Raw genomic sequence first — 17,765 nt, forward strand, 5'->3', positions numbered from 1 at the left:
AGTAAAATAGCCTTTTATTCATTAAAGAGGTTTAATTTGTAGTTAAAAACCATCCCCCCAAAACTTTCAGGTCCACGTGGCTTCATTAGTGAAAGTTAATCAAGAATTTAAGAAAAAGTTTATACCAATTCCATATAAATTCTTCCAAAAAATTAAAGAAGAAAAACTTCTAAATTATTTGAAGCCAGTGTTATTCTGATACCAAAGATACCAAGACACTGATACCAAGACAAAGGGAAAGAAAACTCATGAATGTGGAGACAAAAGTTAAAAACAAAATTTTAGTAAATCAAATGCAACAAAACATAAAGGGATAATATATCAAGGCCAAGTGGGATTTATCTTTCAAATACAGTATTAATTTATCATTAGAAAAATCAATCAATGTAATTTACCATATTAACAGACTAAAAAAGAAAAACCATATGATCATCTCAAAGATGCAAAAAAAAGCATTTGGCAAAATCCAGCATCCAATCTGATAAAAATTCTCAGAAAATTAAAAACCAGAAGGGAACTTCCTTAATTTGTTATAGGGCATCTACAACAGGGAGGATGAGGAGGAAGGGGAAGACAAAGAGGAGTAAAAAGAGGGGAGGAAGAGGAGGAAGAAGAAGAAGGAAAAAATAATAATAGTGTAAGAATGAATGCTTTCACCTTAAGAAAAGGAACAAAACAAGGGTATCTGCAACTAAGCACTTTTATCCAACACTGCAATAGACACTCTAGGCATGGAAGTAAGGCAAGGAAAAGCAACAAAAGGCACCTAAAGTAACAAAGATGTAAAACTGTCTTTATTTGAGATGATTTTTCTATATAACTACTTATATAGAAAAACTATGGAATTGTCAATTTAGTTAAGCTGTATTCATAGATTGGCACAACTTAGGGAAGAAAGGCAGGAAAGGAGTTGAAGACAGAAATAGGAACAAAGAACAATAGCAATAAGCAGAAAACAATAGTACACATGATAAATTTTAATTCAACTATATTCAACTATGATATTAGAAATGAAAGAGGAGTCATCAGTGCAGATCCCATGGACATTAAAAAGATAATAAGTACTATGAACTACTCTATGCTTACACATTTGATCTTCTAGATAAAATGGACCAATTCCTTAAAATACATAATGTGCCAAATAAAAAAATGCAGAGAAATGATTCCTAACACATTCTGTGTGGACAGCACTACCCCAATACCAAAACCAGACAAAACATTACAAAAAATATATAAAACTATTGACCACTATCTCTTATGACCACAGATACAAAACTTGTTAAAATATTAGCAAACCAAATGCAACAATGTATAAAAAGAGTTATAAACCACAAGCAAGTGGGACTTACCTCAGGTATACAAGACTGGTTCAACACATGAAAATTAATAATGTAATCCATCACATTAACAGACTACATAAGAAAAATCACACAATCTTATCAATAGATGCAGAAAAAGCATTTTCTATCATTCATGATAAAGACTCTCAGTAAAATGGGAATAGAGGGGAGCATCCTCACCCTGATAAAGACTATGAAAAGTCTACAGCTAACTTCATACGTAATAGTGAGAACTGAAATCTTTCCACTAAGGTCAGGTATAAGCAAGGATGTCCCCTCTCACCACTCCTCTTCAACATTGTGCTGAACACCTTACTAATGCAATAAGTCAAGACAACCAAATAAAAGATGTATAGATTGCGAAGAAAGAAACACTTTTTAGTCACAGATGACATGATAGTCTATGCAGAAAATTCAAAAGAATAGACCAAAAAACTCCTACAACTAATAAGAAATTACAGCAGTTTACACCATACAAGACTAAGATACAAAAGCTGATTGCTAGGGCACCTGGGTGTCTGGATAAAAGTCAGATTATCAAGATGTCAGTTCTTCCCAACTTGGTCTGTAAATGAAATGCAATCCCAATAAAAATCCCAGCAAGTTAAGTTTGTGGAGATCAACAAACCAATTCTAAAGTTTATATGGGGAGACAAAACACGCAGAACAGCCAACACGATATTGAAGGAGAAGAACAAACTTGGAAGATTGACACTATCTGCCTTCAAGACTTACTATAAAGCTATGGTAATCAAGAGAGTGTGATATTGGTCAAAGAATAAACAAATAGATCAATGGAACAGAATAGAGAACTCAGAAAGAGACCCATACAGATACAGCCAACTGATCTTTGACAAAGGAGCAAAGGCAATACAAGGAGTAATGATAGTCTCTTCAACAAATATTGCTGGAACTACTAGACATCCATGTGCAAAAAAATTGAATCTAGACACAAACCTTACACCCCTCACAAAAATTAATTCATAATGGGTCAAATTAACTTACAATGGGTCACTTTAAAATGTAAAATTCAATAACATAAAACTCCTACTAGAAACATAAGAGAAAACCTAAATGACCTTGAGTATGGGTAAGTCTTTTTAGATACTACACCAAAGACATGACCCATGACAGAAATAACTGATAAAGTGGACTTCTTTAAAACTGAAATATTCTGCTCTGCAAAAAATAGTATAAAGAGAAAGAGAAGACAAGCCACAGACTAGGAAAAAAATATTTGCAAAAGACATATCAAATAAAGGATGGTTATCCAAACTATACAAAGAACTCTTAAAACTCAGCAATAAGAAAAAAAACAACTGAATTGAAAAATGGGCCAAAAACCTCAACAGACAACTCACCAAAGAAATTATACAGACGGCAAATGAACATATTAAAAAGTGCTCCACATCACAGATCACCAGCGAAATGCAAATTAAAACCACAATGAGATAAAACTGAACACCTACTAGAATGGCCAAAATCCAGAACACTAACAACACCAAATGCTGTTGAGGATGTGGAGCAACAGGAACCCTCATATATTGTTGGTGGGAATGCAAAATGGTACAGACTCTTTGGAAGTCAGTTTTGTGGCTTCTTACAAAACAAAACATATTCTTACCATATGACTCAGCAATTATGCTCCTTGATATTTACCTAAAGAAGCTAAAATTTCAGGTCTGCACAAAAACCTACATAAAGAGTTGAGAGCACCTTTTTCCATAATTGTCAACATTTGGAAGCAAACCAAGGTATTTTTCAGTAGGGAAATGGATAAGTAAACTATGGTACATCCAGACAATGGAATATTATTCAGTGTTGGAAAGGTATGAACTATCAAGACATGAAAAGACATGAAGGCATCTTATTTGTATATTACCAAGTTAAAGAAGCCAGGCCTGAAAAGGCTATGTACATATAGTATGATGCCAGATATAAGATTCTAGAAAAGGCAAAAACATGGGAACAAGAAGATCAACGATTGGAGCAAGGGATAAATAGGCAAATAACAGGATTTTTAGGTCAGTTAAAATACTCTGTATGATCTTATAATAATAGATATATGTCATTATACATCTGTCCAAACATATAGAATGTACAACATCAAAAGTGAGCCATAGGGTAAACCATGGACTTTGGGTGGTTATAGTGTATTGATATACTCATCTTTCATATTCATCTTTCATAAAATATTGATATATTTCATCTTTCATTGATATATTCATATTTCATTCATTCTGGTGAGTGATTTTGATAACGGGCAACGTGATGCATGTCCAGGTTCAGGGGTTAAATGGGAAGTCTCTGTACTACCCTTTAGTTTTGTTGTAAACCTAAAACTTCTCTACAACAGTCCTTTTAAGGAAACATTCCTAAACATGATATCAAAAGCATCGTCTATTTTAAAAATTGGTAAACTGGGGTGCCTGAGTGGCTCAGTGGGTTAAAGCCTCTGCCTTTGGCTCAGGTCATGATCCCAGGGTCCTGAGATCGAGTCCCACATTGGGCTCTCTGCTCCGCGGGGAGCCTGCTTCCTCCTCTCTCTGCCTTCCTCTCTGCCTACTTGTGATCTCTGTCTGTCAAATAAATAAATAAAATCTTTAAGTAAATAAATAAATAAATAAAAATAAAAACTGGTAAACTGGAAAAAAATAAAAATAAAAATTGATAAATTGGACCTCATTAAAATTAAAAAACTTTTGCCCCCTGAAAGACCTTAGCAAGAGCATGAAGAAACAAGCTACAAGCCAGGAAAACCAATTTGTAAACCACATGTCTCACAACAGACTCCGATCTAGAATATATAATGAACTCTCAGGACTCAACGGTAAAAACAGCTCAATTAGAAAATGGGGGGGCACCTGGGTGGCTCAGTGGGTTAAAGCCTCTGCCTTCAGCTCAGGTCATGATCCCAGGGTCCTGGGATCGAGCCCCACATCGGGCTCTCCGCTCAGCAGGGAGCCTGCTTCCTCCTCTCTCTCTGACTGCCTCTCTGCCTACTTGCACTATCTGTCAAATAGATAAATAAATAAAAATTAAAAAAAAAGAAAGAAAATGGGGGGGGGGGTGCCTGGGTGGCTCAGTGGGTTAAAGCCTCTGCCTTCTGCTCAGGTCATGATCCTAGGGTCCTGGGATCAAGCCCCACATCAGGCTCTCTGCTCAGCAGGGAGCCTGCTTCCTCCTCTCTCTCTCTGCCTACCACTAATCTCTGTCTGTCAAATTAATTAATTAATTAATTAATTTTTAAAAAAAAGAAAAGAAAATGGACAAAAGCCATGAGGAGGAGACATTTCATCAAAGGCGATATGTGGATGCCAAAAAAGCCTGAGAAGGTGCTGAGTGTGATTAGCCATTAGGAAAATGCAAATTAGGTGCGGGTAAGAGATAGTATGTCTGACTAAGGATGAGAAAAATGCAAATTAAGACCACAATGAGATATCATTATATGTGCGTCATAACAGCTAGAATAAAAAACAGTGGTAAAAACAAATGGTGGTTAAGATGCAGCAAAACTACCATTGACACATTGTTGGTGGGAATGAAAAATAGTACAGACACTTTGGGAAACACGTTAGCATTTTCTTAAAAACTGAACATGAAACAACCATGTGACCTACCAATTATACTCCTTTCCTGGGCATTTATTCCAGAAAAATAAAAACTCATGTTCAACTAAAACCTTACACAATTGCTCCTGGAACCTTTATTTGTAGTAGACAAAAACTGGAAACAACTGAATGTTCCCATTCAACAGCAACAGCCCACTCCCCCAGCTCCTAGCCACCAACATTCTACTTTCTATTTCTGAATTTAACCGCTCTAAATAGTAGTTAAATATAATGTCCTCAAAGTTCATCTACGTTGCAGCATGTGTCAGAATGTCCTTCCTTTTTTTTTTTTTTTTTTTTTTTTTTTTTAAGTAGGCTCCATGCCCAGCATGAAGCCCAACACAGGGCTTGAACTCAACACCCTGAGATGGAGACCTGAGCTGAGATCAAGAGCCAGCCACTTAACTCTCTGAGCCACCCATGTGCCCCAGAACGTCCTTCCTTTTTAAGGCTGAGTAATATTCCCGCGTATATATAAGCCACCTTTTATTTGCCCATTTGTCCCCACCGATGACCATGTGTTCCGTCCACCTTGTGGCTATTCTGACTATGGACATGAGTGTATCATCTGGAAGTTTTGAGGGTGTGCCCCCGGAACTCTCTGTTTGATAAACTCCCCTGGGGATTCTAATATACATTCAAGGTTTGTGAACCACAACTTGAATTCAGGATTTCCCCAAGGATAGATGAAGAAGGATTTCGGGTAGCTCTCAGACACACTATTATAGAGAGCTGACTCACATATGAGAAAGTCAGTCTTTTTCACATTTTATGAATCTTTCTGGTAAGGTCAAGAGAAAAATCTTGGTTTGATGTTATTTATCTTGAACACTGGATTCTAATTTCTCCTTTTAACAAAGCGAGAGCAGCCCTCAGATGTGGAGCTCCAGATCCTTCAGCAGATAATTGCTAACACGTGAACTTAATAACATCGTTTTTTCATCGTATTAATGACTCTACAGCACCACGACTATAAGTTCTATATGATAGAGTTGCTTTTTTTTTTTTTTTTTTTTTTTTTTTAAAGATTTTATTTATTTATTTGACAGAGAGAAATCACAAGTAGATGGAGAGGCAGGCAGAGAGAGAGAGGGAAGCAGGCTCTCTGCTGAGCAGAGAGCCCGATGCGGGACTCGATCCCAGGACTCTGAGATCATGACCTGAGCCGAAGGCAGCGGCTTAACCCACTGAGCCACCCAGGCGCCCCGATAGAGTTGCTTTTTAATAGATCTACTTAATATTTTTGTTTAAATTGAGTGATATTTTTTAACAAGAGAATATGGCCAGAGGTATGTGAATATGGCAAAACCCGGAAGAGTGATGTGCCAGAAAGTGAAGTCCGGGAAATACTGCTTTTAGGAACATCAGCATTTGGATTTTTCTCTCAACTTCCTGCACATAGAACAAGAGAGGCAGACCCACAGAGAAGCACACATCTAAGGCATCCAATAGATGTCTCCTCTGTGGCAGAAATGGGATGGCACCTGCCAGAGAGGGAAAGGCAGAGAACATTCGGGAAGCATCCCAGCAATCTCTCAAGCCAGAAAATCGGGGACCTAAGCCTTAGAAGAGTGAGAGCGCAACGCTCTTCGAATATGCTGGAATGATTTTCTTTTTTTTTTTTTTTTTTGCCTTAATGTTGAGTAAAATTTTCTAAGAACTGCAGCCTGTCCAGACTGTGATAAGGGGTCACCAACGAAGAGAAGTAAACATGTTCGGCAATCAGCTCAGAGACATGGAGGGCCTGACTCAAGTCACACAGCTCAAACTCAGGCCTGGTGGGCTTCCAAAATCGGCTTCACCACACTGATCCTGTCGTCCAAGTTCTTTGTGACCTTGGCTTCAAACTCAACTGGAGGTTTCTTTCCCTCGTGGTTTCCAAGGCAGAGAGGCAGAAAAGCAATTTCCAAGCATCAGCTCCTCTAAGATGCGGCGAGTCTGGAACTCTGCAGTGGTCTATGAACATCTGGGGGACCTTATTCGGATTTCTGCTTGTTTGAATTTTAATGTTCTCAAAATATGGTTTCTAGTTACCACTAGTGCTGGCAACACAATAGAAAAATGGAAAGGGAATTTCATTTCCCATATTTGTGAGGGCAGGCTCTCCAGGCCATGGACCTCATTAAGAAGAGATGGTTTAGCAAACGATTTACTGACTCGACAGCAGAAAATACTGTCCCATGTGAGGGCAGGGTCCTTTTTCCCCCTCTGAAAAATCCTGCACTCTGAACCACCCGCACAGTAATTACAAAAGGTTTCCTGTGCCCTTAAATCTGGTAACACAACATCCTAATGAGAAAATTTCCAAAACTATTTTTCAAGCCTGGATGCATGTTCGAAAGAAAAAGAAAAAAAAGCATACAGTCCTTAAAAACAAAAGTTACAGATTACACACCCAGCTGAGGGAGCTTATTAAACTTCCCTTCAAAGCCCTGCCATTTTCAAAAATAATGCAGGAGATGATTTTGGTGGGGGGGGGGGGCACTGAGTAGGTTCCTTTCCCTCCAGGAACATCTGAGAACATTTTCTCTAATAATAAAAAGGGAGAGTACATGCACTTGTGTAAACCGCAAATGGTCCACCAGTGCGTGAGCGAAGAAGAGCGCCAGTGTGAAGAAAGATCCTTTCCAGTATCTTACACACACACATGGTTTCCCCGGCGCCCGCCTGGGGTCAGTAACGTGGTCCAGGGCGTGGAAAGAGGCAGTTCTTGAGATGGAAACGTTCCGTGTGGAAAGTATTATCCCAGATGAGCGTAAAGAGAATACATGCATGCTACGTGAGCTTGCAAACTCGGGGAGGTCTTGTCTCCGCTATTATTACTATTACTACCATTACTACTGCTACTCCTACTGCTATTATTTTCTTCCTCCCGGGGAAGGAATCCCGAAAGCGCCAGCTTCCCCATCCTCTGCAGAGATGTTCAGAAAGCTTGGCAGGGGTGGGGGAAGCTGCGGCACACGCACAATATATGACTCGCTCCCTAGGCAGAGGATGCGAGGGGATGAATTGAAGAGGAGTCTTAAGTTTTGGAAAACCTCAGCAAAAAACAAAAAGGGGGGGGGGATGAGAATAGCACCGACGTGAGGGTATTTGTCGCAAGAGCAGCAGCTCCAGAGCGCGCGGAAGAAGAAGAGAGCAGGGAGCTGAGCGCGGAGGCCCGCTGGGGAAGGGAAACTCGGGGCGCAAGGGCGCGACAGCCCCAAGCTTCTCCAAGGTTAAATGCCCAGACACCACCCGGCGATCTGCTTAAAACACAGATTCCGATCCTTTGGTCGAGGGTGGGGAATTTGTAGTCTCGAACAAGCTCCCAGATTGACAGCTCCTGCCGGCCCAGGAGCAAGGGATTTGCTCACGCGGCGAAGCCCTTCTGGGTTAGAGCAAAGGTGGGGAGCAGGGGCTTTCTGAAGACGACGGTAAACGTCTCGGGGAGCAGCGACCTTAGAAGGGCAACGACAGAAACGAAGTGGATGCTGGACGGGCCGGGGATGGTGCTTCGTTCGAAAGAGCCAGAGGAAGGACCGCAGTCTGGTAACCGCTGTTACAAGCAGGGTTTCTGAAGGGAAGGGGAGCAAGGAGGGCTCTACAAGAAAGCAGCGCGAGCGATGGGGTTTGGGGGGAGGGGCAGAAGACGCGCACCTGGACGCAGGCAGGCGGCTGGACTCTCGCGCGGGAGCCCGGGGACGCGGGAGCGGAGGGGACGCGGGCCGGCCTGCGCTTACCTGCGCTCCCCCTGGTCTGTGTAGACGCTGAAGAAGAGCCCCTCCCTGAGGTCCTGGTACACCAGGCCGGAGAAGCTGAGCTGCAGCTCATACCGCCCCCCGGGCTGCAGCGGGCCGCCCAGCTCCAGCACCATATACTGCATGTCGAACGCGAACCACACGTCGTCCACCGGCACGCGGCCCACCGTGCCGTCTCCGGCGTCGGAGGCGAGAGGACCCCGCACCTCGGCGCTCTCGCAGTCCAGGAAGAGGCTGTGCAGCAGCAGCCGCCTGGTGGCCGCGGTGCAGCGCACCGTGATGTTCACGCGGCCCGTGAAGGTCAACGTCGGAGCCCAGGACTCTTGGGGCCGCAGCCGGGGCCACAGCTCCAGCTCGTAGTGCAGGGGCACGAGCCAGGGCGGCAGGCGCAGCTGGTCCCAGGGTCCTGGGGGGCGCCCGTGGCCCGTGGTGGCGGTCACCACCGGCTCCCGAGTGGGGCGGGTGCGCCCGGGGGGCAGCGGCTCTTCTGGCGTGCGGGGAGGGGAGGGCGCGGTGTCCGGGCCGGCGCGGTGGGGAAGATCCGACGGCGGCACGCGGGCGCAGCGGCCATACAGGGCGGCGAGCGCGGCCAGCGCCAGCAGGAACGCGGCCGCCAGCCCGGCCAGCAGCAGGGCTACCGCGCGGCTCACGTAGAAGCCGGAGCTGGAAGGGGGCCCCATGCTTGGACCCAGGGCGAGGGCTAGGCGAGAGCCGGAAGACGGCGGCGGCACCAACCTTGCTCCGGGTGCTCAGTGATGGGACCCCTGCTCTTCCTCTCGGTAACGTCCCTCCTCCAATTCGTCGTCCTCCTCCTCCCCGAGAAACTTGGGAGACGCGAGCGAGCGGTTGGGACCAGGGCTTCCCCCTCCCAGCTAATCAGATCCAGGTCCCTGCCTACCCACCCCCGCCCCGCCAGAGCCTGGGGAAAGAGGCGGATCCCGCGCACCGAAGCGCGCGCCTCTTTGGGTAGGAAGGGAAAGCCCAAGTGGATGAGGCTTCCAGAGTCGACGCCGGAAGGGGACGGTCGGAGCAAACTCGAATTTGGGACACCTTGGACGAGGATGTTTGAATTCTTGAGATTTGCTGGATGCGCCCCTCGGTGCAGTTTCAAGGGTTGTCGGAAAAGACACGAGCGCATAGCACACCCCGCTTCTTGACTGCAGGATGGTATGCGAATGGCACACCTGTCGGCCGCTACTGGGGATGCGAGTGCTAGGGGGTGCGGTGCGGGGCTTAAGGATCTGGACTTTTGGAGACGCACTCTGAAATGACCCTGGGTAGGTGGGGGGCTTCCTCTCTATCAGAATTCCCTAAGGCAGATCGTGGGACCCTAAATTCGCCACCTAAATAAGCTCGGGAATCACGCAACCCAGGCAGCGAGTGCAACGATGGAAACCAGGAGTCCCGCCTCGTTTCGGTGCTTGGGACGTGGGGCTGCGGAAGTGGTCGACAGAAAGGCAGGGAGAGTTCCTCTGCAGCTCTTGGGTGGAGAGGGGACGTCTCTGGGAAAGGGATAGGACGGTTCTGCTTTCAAAACCGGCTCGTTTCATGCAGCAGTCGTGCGGCCTCCGCCCAGAAACTGCCGGGCCAGGAGTCCCAGGCGATGCCCTAGTCGGTGAGATCTTTGGCATGCCGGGCATGTGTGTGCTATTTAATGGGTGCTCCCGGGGTAGTTCTCCGGCCTCTGCGCCCAGCCCCGAGTTTGCACGCACGCACTCGCCTGCATTGGGAATGGGGTTGCAAGTATTCAGCGGGCGCTGGGGAAGAGGAGAGAGCGGTTAAATATTCACCTGCCGGCCGAAGACTTCCTTGAGCGTGTATCCCATCTTCCAGAACGAAGATAATTTTTCCATCTCGGCCAGGAAATGGTCTTGGCTTTCCTGATTTGAACTGTAGGTCCCATCCAATAAGGAGATCTTTCCACCTGAGTCCAGAGACGGGTAAACCAAGGGGATTCTCCCGGGAAATGTGAGCCACCCTGCTCCTCCAGCTGAAATTAATTACGTTAAAAACAAACCTCCAGCCAAGCTCACGCATTCACTGTGCTGTAACTGGCGGACCAGTGTCCTGATTACAGGTTTGATTGGCTTTCTTCAGAAAAGGAACGATCGTGTTTAAAAATAATTATGGCCACCTGCATCCCTCCCAAAAGATCCTAGGTAGAGCTGAGGGAGAAAAAGCTCCTTCTGTTTCTCCTACTGCAAGTCAGGCTGCCACAACTATGAGCTACTGAGCTATATAGCAGGGGCCTCTGAGGGAAGGTTATTGTGAGATGGGGATTGCCACAGATGCAGAGCTAATGAATTATCGTCTTTGCCTCCCAGTGGTCCATTTCTGGAAGGATTCCAGACTCCCAAGGAAAGGTTAAAGAAAGAAAAAGAGTCCCTAACAGAGTGACTTGAAGTTCATATTAGAGGGGCCTCTCCCCTTGATTTTGCCTAAGAAACTCTACAGAGGTGTATAAGCAGACAGAGTTGTTAAATTCTATTTGCCTAATATCATTAGACAAGTAGAAATTGGCTACCACACAAAAAGGTGCACAGTAATAAAATGACATCCAATGGCTCTCAATTTAAGTATCTTATTTAAAGGGAAAATATTTGATAAATCGTTAAACCACTCAGAAGTTGCTAAATAATACACTCACTGAATCATGCTTATGTTAATAATTTTTTAAAAGAACTGGAAAATACTATCATATGAAATTTTTGACATTTCGGTGAAAGACTAGTTCCAGGAAACAGATCAGTTGCCAGGAAAACATTCACTAAAAGTTTTTTTTTCTTTTTTAATTTCTTAATGAGATCTCAGAAATTCCCCCTTCCTATTTAGACCAGCTAGAACAGTGATTCTCAGCAGGAAGTGCTTTGGGCTGCTCCCCTCCCCTGGACATTGGCCAGTGCATGGAGTCTTTTAGTTGGTGGTTCTGTGGGGTGGGGGTGAGGCTTTGCTACTCATATCTAGGGAGTAAAGGCCAGGGATACCGCTAAACATCCTCCAGTGCACAGGACAGCCGCCTGCAACAAAGAAATACCTTGCCCAGAAATGTCATCATTGCTACTGTTCAGAAATCCTAAACTAAAGCAATAACCCAAGGCTTTTTATGCTAGCCCAATGGGACTTGGCCTTTGTATCTTTGTACCTATTTAGTTTTGTTGCTTATGCTTATGTTTCGGCAGGTCTATTATCCCTCCATCATTATATCTTAGTACTTACTATGAGCCTCTATAATACTTTATTCTTCCCCTTGGGCCATATGATTTAATTTTTCTTTTCTCTTTTTCTTCATTTACTTTGCAAATTTAATTTTTTTTTGAATGGGTGATATATTCATAAGGCTCAAAAATATAAAGAGTGTGGAAATTTATGTTGAGATATCTGGCTTCCACTGCTTTCATAGTTAATAATTTTTGATAGTATTTTTGTGTATGTATCCTGTGTTTCTTTACACAAATCATGCAAATACAGTTATCTACTCTTGCATTTCTCCCCTTTCTTAAGTAAAAAATAGTGTACTAAAACGTGCTTCTGACCCTTGCATTTTTTTTCATTTAACAATATATTCTGTGTATCTTTCTGTAAGGACCTATTTAGAAACTGTCCCTGCTCCCCTTCTCCCAGGGGATTTACCGGTAACAAAGCCCAGATAAAAAGGTGGGTCAGGCCAGGTGGAGACATCAGATCAGTGAGGGGTGGGGGGGTACATACTGTCTCCCTGGTTACCAAGGAGTATGGGCCCCACCCTTTGGGAGCCCTTTTGGCGCCAATCCCAAGGCAGGCAGAGAGGAAGGGAAGCAGGCTCTCTGCTCGGCAGGGAGCCCAATGTGGGGTTTGATCCCAGGACCCTGGGACCTGAGCCAAAGGCAGAGGCTTTAACCCACTAAGCCACACAGGAGCCCCCTTATTGGAATTATTTTTTTTAAAAAGATTTTATTTATCTACTTGACCGAGAGAGCACACAAGCAGGGGAAGCAGGAGAGGGAGATGCAGGCTCCCCAGTGAACAGGGAGCCCAATTCAGGACTTGACCCCAGGACCCTGGGATCATAACCTGAGTCAAAGGCAGATGCTTAACTGACTGAGCCACCTAGGTGCCCCTTGAGTAATTATTTTAAAAGTAAATTAGTTAAACTCTGCAACCAAAAGACAGAGATTGGCAGAATGAATTTTTTAAAACATGACTTAGCTCTCTGTTGTCTACAAAGAGACATATTTTAGATCCAAAGTCACAGGTTCAAAGTGAAAGAGGGGAAAACGATATTTCATGCATATAAGTAACCAACAAAAGAATTGAACTGCCAATACTAATATCAGACAAAACAGATTTTAAATGGAAAAATATTATAAGAGACAAAGGACATTATATATCAGTAAAAGGTTCAACACAGTAAGATGTAATAATTATTAACATTTACACATCTATAACATATCCTCAAAATACATAAAGCAAAAACTGACAGAGTTGAATGGAGAACTCGACAGTTCCACAAAAATAGTTGGAGACTTCAGCATCCCACTATCAGTAATGGATAGACCAACCAGACAGATAATAAGGAAGGAAATAGAAGATTTGAACAACACAAGAAACCACCCAGGCCTAAAAGTCCATACACAACACTCCACCTAAACAACTGCAGAATACCCATTCTTCCCAAGCACACCTAAGATTTCTCTATGGATAGACCACATGTTAGACCAGAAAACACGTCCCAATTAACTTAAAAGAATGACATTATTCAAAGCATCTTTTCTGAACATAGTGAGATGAAGTTAGAAATTAATAAAGAAAATTGAAAAGCTCACAAATATGTGGAAATTAACACAAATCTTAAACAGTGAATGGGTCAATGCTCAGGGGGAAGTTTATAGTTATAAATGTCTACATTAAGAAAGAAGAAAGTCCTCAAATCAGTAACCTAAATTTATACCATAAGGCATTAGAAATAGAAGAGGAAACTAAAGTTGATGATAAAAAAGAATAAAGATTAGAGTGGAGATTAAGAAAATAGAGAATAGAAAAATAATAAAGAAAATCAATTCTGTTCTTAGAGACCAACAAAACTGGCAAACCATTAGTTACATGAACAAAGAAAAAGAGAGGACGCAAATAAATAAAATCAGAAATGAAAGTGGGGACATTACTATCAGCTTCACAGAGATGAAAAGGAATATAACAGAAAATATAAGTAATCATATTCCAACGAATTAGTTAACCCAAAGAAATGGATACATTTTATGAAACAGAAATTAGTTAAACTGACTCGAGAAGAGATTTTTTAAAAATCTCAACAGCCTGTAACAAGTAAAGAGATTGAATACACAATGAAAAGCCTCCCCCAGAACAAAAGTTCTAGACCACATGGTTCCCCCCAGGGAATTCTACCAAAGTTTAAAGAAGAATTAAAACCAATCTTACTCAACGCTTCAGAAAAAGTAAAGAAGAATAAACAATTTATAATGGCATTATTCTGATTTTTTTTTAAAGCCACATAAAGACATCATAAGAAAAGAAAATTAAAAACCAGTATCTTTATGAATATATAGTAAGTATAAGCAAATAAAACCCAGTAGAGTATTAAAAGGATTATTCACCAGGACCAAGTGAATTTATCCCAAGAATGGAAGAGGGGGTGGCACCTGAATGGTGCCCTCCGTGGGTTAAGCATCTGACTCTTGGTTTCAGCTCAGGCATGATCTCGGGGTTGTGAGATCGAGCACCCTATCGGGCTCTGCACTCAGTGTGGAGTCTGTTTGAGACTCTCTCCCTCACCCTCTGCCCCTCCCACTCGTGTGCTATCTCTCTCTCTGTGAAATAAATACATAAATCTTTAAAAAAAGAAAAGAAAAAAAAAAGAGTAGAAGAGTCGTTCAACATAAGAAAATCCATTGATGTAATACAACACATTAATAGAGCAATGGAAATAAAGGACATGATCATCTCAATTGATACAACTGATACAGAAAAAGGCATTTGACAGAATACAGGCTTTTATTTATAAAAAAATTTTATCCACAAAACCTCCCAGAACACTAGGAATCCTGGGTGGGTCAGTCTGTTAAGCGTCTGCCTTTGATTTGGTTCAAGTCATGATCCCTGGGTCCTGTGATCAAATCTCACATCTGGCTCCCCGCTCAGCGGGAAGCCTGCTTCTCCCTCTCCCACTCCCCTTGGTTGTGTTCCCTCCCACGCTGTGTCTCTCTCTGTCAAATAAATAAATAAAATCTTAAAAAAATATATAGATATATAAAAGAAGACTAGGAATAGAAGGAAAATTACTCAACATGATGAAGAGTATTTATGAAAAACCCACAGTTCACAACATATTCAATGGTGAAAGACTCATTGCTTTTCCCCCTTAAGGTCAGGAATAAGACAAAGGTGTTTGCTTTCATTGCTTGTTAGGAATGATGAAAAAGCTTTATGGATAGAAAGTGATGGTGGTTACACAAGGGTGTGAATGTATTTAATGCCACGGAATCGTATACCTAGAAATTATTAGAATGATAAAGATTATGTTACATATATATCTCTCACCTTAATAAAAACATATTATAAACCTAAGCATAATAATATTTTATTATTAATAGTGACCAATATCTACTACTTAGTAAAATCCAGGAACATGTGGGTATGCCTGGATGGCTCAGTCAGTTAACCATTTGACTCTTGATTTTGGCTTGGGTCATGATCTCAGGGTCTGCGCTCATAAGGGAGTCTCTTTGAGATTCTTTCTCCCCCTCTGCCTGCACCTCCCCTCTGCTCTCTCTCTCAAATAAAAAAATAAGTCTTTAAAAAAAAAAAATCGAGGAATATGCAGACATTAGGTTAAAAGTTATTGTTGCTAGGTGTGTCTGGGTGGTTTGGTCAGTTAAATGTCTGCCTTCAGCTCAGGTCATGATCCCAGGGTCCTGCAATGGAGCCCCACATGGGCTCCTTGTTTGGCAGCGAGGCTGCTTCTCTGTCTCCCCTCCCCTCTGCTGCGCTCTCTCTCTGTCTCTGATGCTATCTGTGTCTCTGTCTCTCAAATAAATAAATAAATAAATAAAACCTTTAACAAATTATCATCGTTCTCTGGGTGTTTTAGGCCAGCTGGAAAATTTAACAGTTTATCTGCTTGGGGGAAAAATATGAATCTTTTTGAAAAAACAAATAAATATTGTGTTGGAATAAAAGATTAGAAGAAATAAGAAAAAAGAAAGAAGACATTATGAGCACGGCCCCCTCAGAAATCCGGCTGTGTTCCCTCCTGCTAGTAAACTCTCCTCATCCCCCCCAAAAACTACCGTCCTCTAGCTTTATGACATTCACTGCCTTGGTCCTCTTCGTTTTCTGACAATGTATATGTGCATTCCTAATTCTTATATATTAGCTTTTAGTATTTTGGGACCTCATGTAGAAAAGAACCTTAATATGTATTCTTTGATGTCTGGCTTTTTTAGTTCAACATTACGTTTGTAAGATTTACGTATGATGCTGCATTCAACTTTTGATTTATTCTTACCAATTTATAATATCCCATTATGTGCTTATTCCGTGATTTATCCATTCCATGGCTGATAGCTATTTGGGCTATTTTTAGTGTGTGACTATTATAAAAATGATGCTGTAAATAATACTCTTGTTTGGATGTCTTCTGCAATACATTTTTGTTGAATATATACCTAGGAATGAAATTATTAAACATAGACTATGTGCATAGTTTCAGCAGAAGTAGATGACCCAAAGCTACCGGTGGTACCAATTTCTGTTCTTAACAGCTGTGTGTAAGAGTTCCCACTGTTCCATGACTGGACTAATTCTCAATATCAATAGTCTTGTAAACTTTAGCTATTTTGGTTAAGTGTGTGGCTTTGACTTGCACTTCTTTGATTTACAACAAAGCTGAAGACTTTTTCACATAATCATGAGGTCTTTGGATTTCCTCTTTGTAAAGTGTTTATTCACAGGGTCTGCATGGTTTTTTATTGGTTGTCAGTCTTTTTCTTACCGCCTGTATATTTTTTAGATACGAGTCCTTTCTTGGATATATATATATCGCAAATACCTTCTCTGATATTAAAGCAGGAAAGAGATAGCTGCAGAGAGAACGGTGGTCTTCCAGGAACAGAGACTGTATTCAAGTATTTTCTTTGTAAATTCCAAATTGTAGCCTTTTCTTATAGAGCCTGGTTGGGGTCCCTAGGCTACTTTTGAGGCCACTAAGTCCTTCTTACATGTGTCTATAAACTTTTAAAGTGAGTCCATATTGACCATCTATGATCCTCAGGTTTATGGCTTTGGCTGATTGCATGTGGGAACCCTGAAAATGTATCCTTCAGATCTCCTGCTAGACTGAGTGCAATTGACTGACAGCTCCAGCTGCTGAGGTAGGTCTCCTCCGGCCCTGCCCCCCAACCTGGGTGGGACCCTGGGCTCCGCCCCACCAATGAATGACAGAGCGTAGCTGAGACATAAATGAAGATCCTGGGAAGGACTGGGCTGATAGGCAGTTTTGGCTGGAAAACTTCCCAGTGGTCTGCCAGAAACTTTCTTTTTTTATTTTTTAAGATTTTATTTATTTATTTGACAGACAAGAGATCAGAAGTAGGCTGAGAAGCAGGCAGAGAGAGAGAGGAGGAAGCAGGCTCCCTGCTGAGCAAAGAGCCAGATACGGGGCTTGATCCCAGGACTCTGGGATCATAACCTGAGCTGAAGGCAGAGGCTTTAACCCACTGAGCCACCCAGGCGCCCCTGCACAGCAGTCTGAGACTCTTCTTATCCCGCCCTCCTCCTCCCTCCCTCCAAGCAGAAAGTCTGACTAGCATCACACCCAGAAGCCTGACTCACCTTCTCTGGCTCCCTGCCCTTCTCCCCCCATCTTGGAGTCTGCTTCTTGGAAGGTCCACACTAACACACGATAGTAAAAGCCCTATGTAAAATTGTGTTACTTTTGTCAGGAAACGTACAGAATTTTTTTTTCCCCTTTATCTTCCTAATTCAAAATTTATGGCTAGGTTGTATATAAGAGCAAGTTTCTTTCACTGATTTTTTGTTTTTAAATTACAACATCATGTTGTTATTTTGAGATTATTTGG

At 42.5% G+C, this 17,765-nt stretch overlaps 1 protein-coding gene across 1 annotated transcript in view; it reads right to left on the minus strand.

Annotated features, from left to right (window-relative positions):
• Positions 1 to 9,650, minus strand: part of LVRN (laeverin) — a 68,684-nt gene extending 59,034 nt beyond the window's left edge. Inside the window, exon 1 of the mRNA XM_004759072.3 lies at positions 8,674 to 9,650. Coding sequence (XP_004759129.2) covers positions 8,674 to 9,371 — 698 coding nt within the window. The 5' untranslated portion in view covers positions 9,372 to 9,650. The remainder of the gene's footprint in view (positions 1 to 8,673) is intronic.
• Between the last annotated feature and the right edge of the window lie 8,115 nt (positions 9,651 to 17,765).

This window comes from Mustela putorius, unplaced genomic scaffold (assembly GCF_011764305.1).
Source record: "Mustela putorius furo isolate JIRA1106 unplaced genomic scaffold, ASM1176430v1.1 tig00003923_pilon_pilon_pilon, whole genome shotgun sequence".
Classification (NCBI taxonomy): Eukaryota; Metazoa; Chordata; class Mammalia; order Carnivora; family Mustelidae; genus Mustela; species Mustela putorius.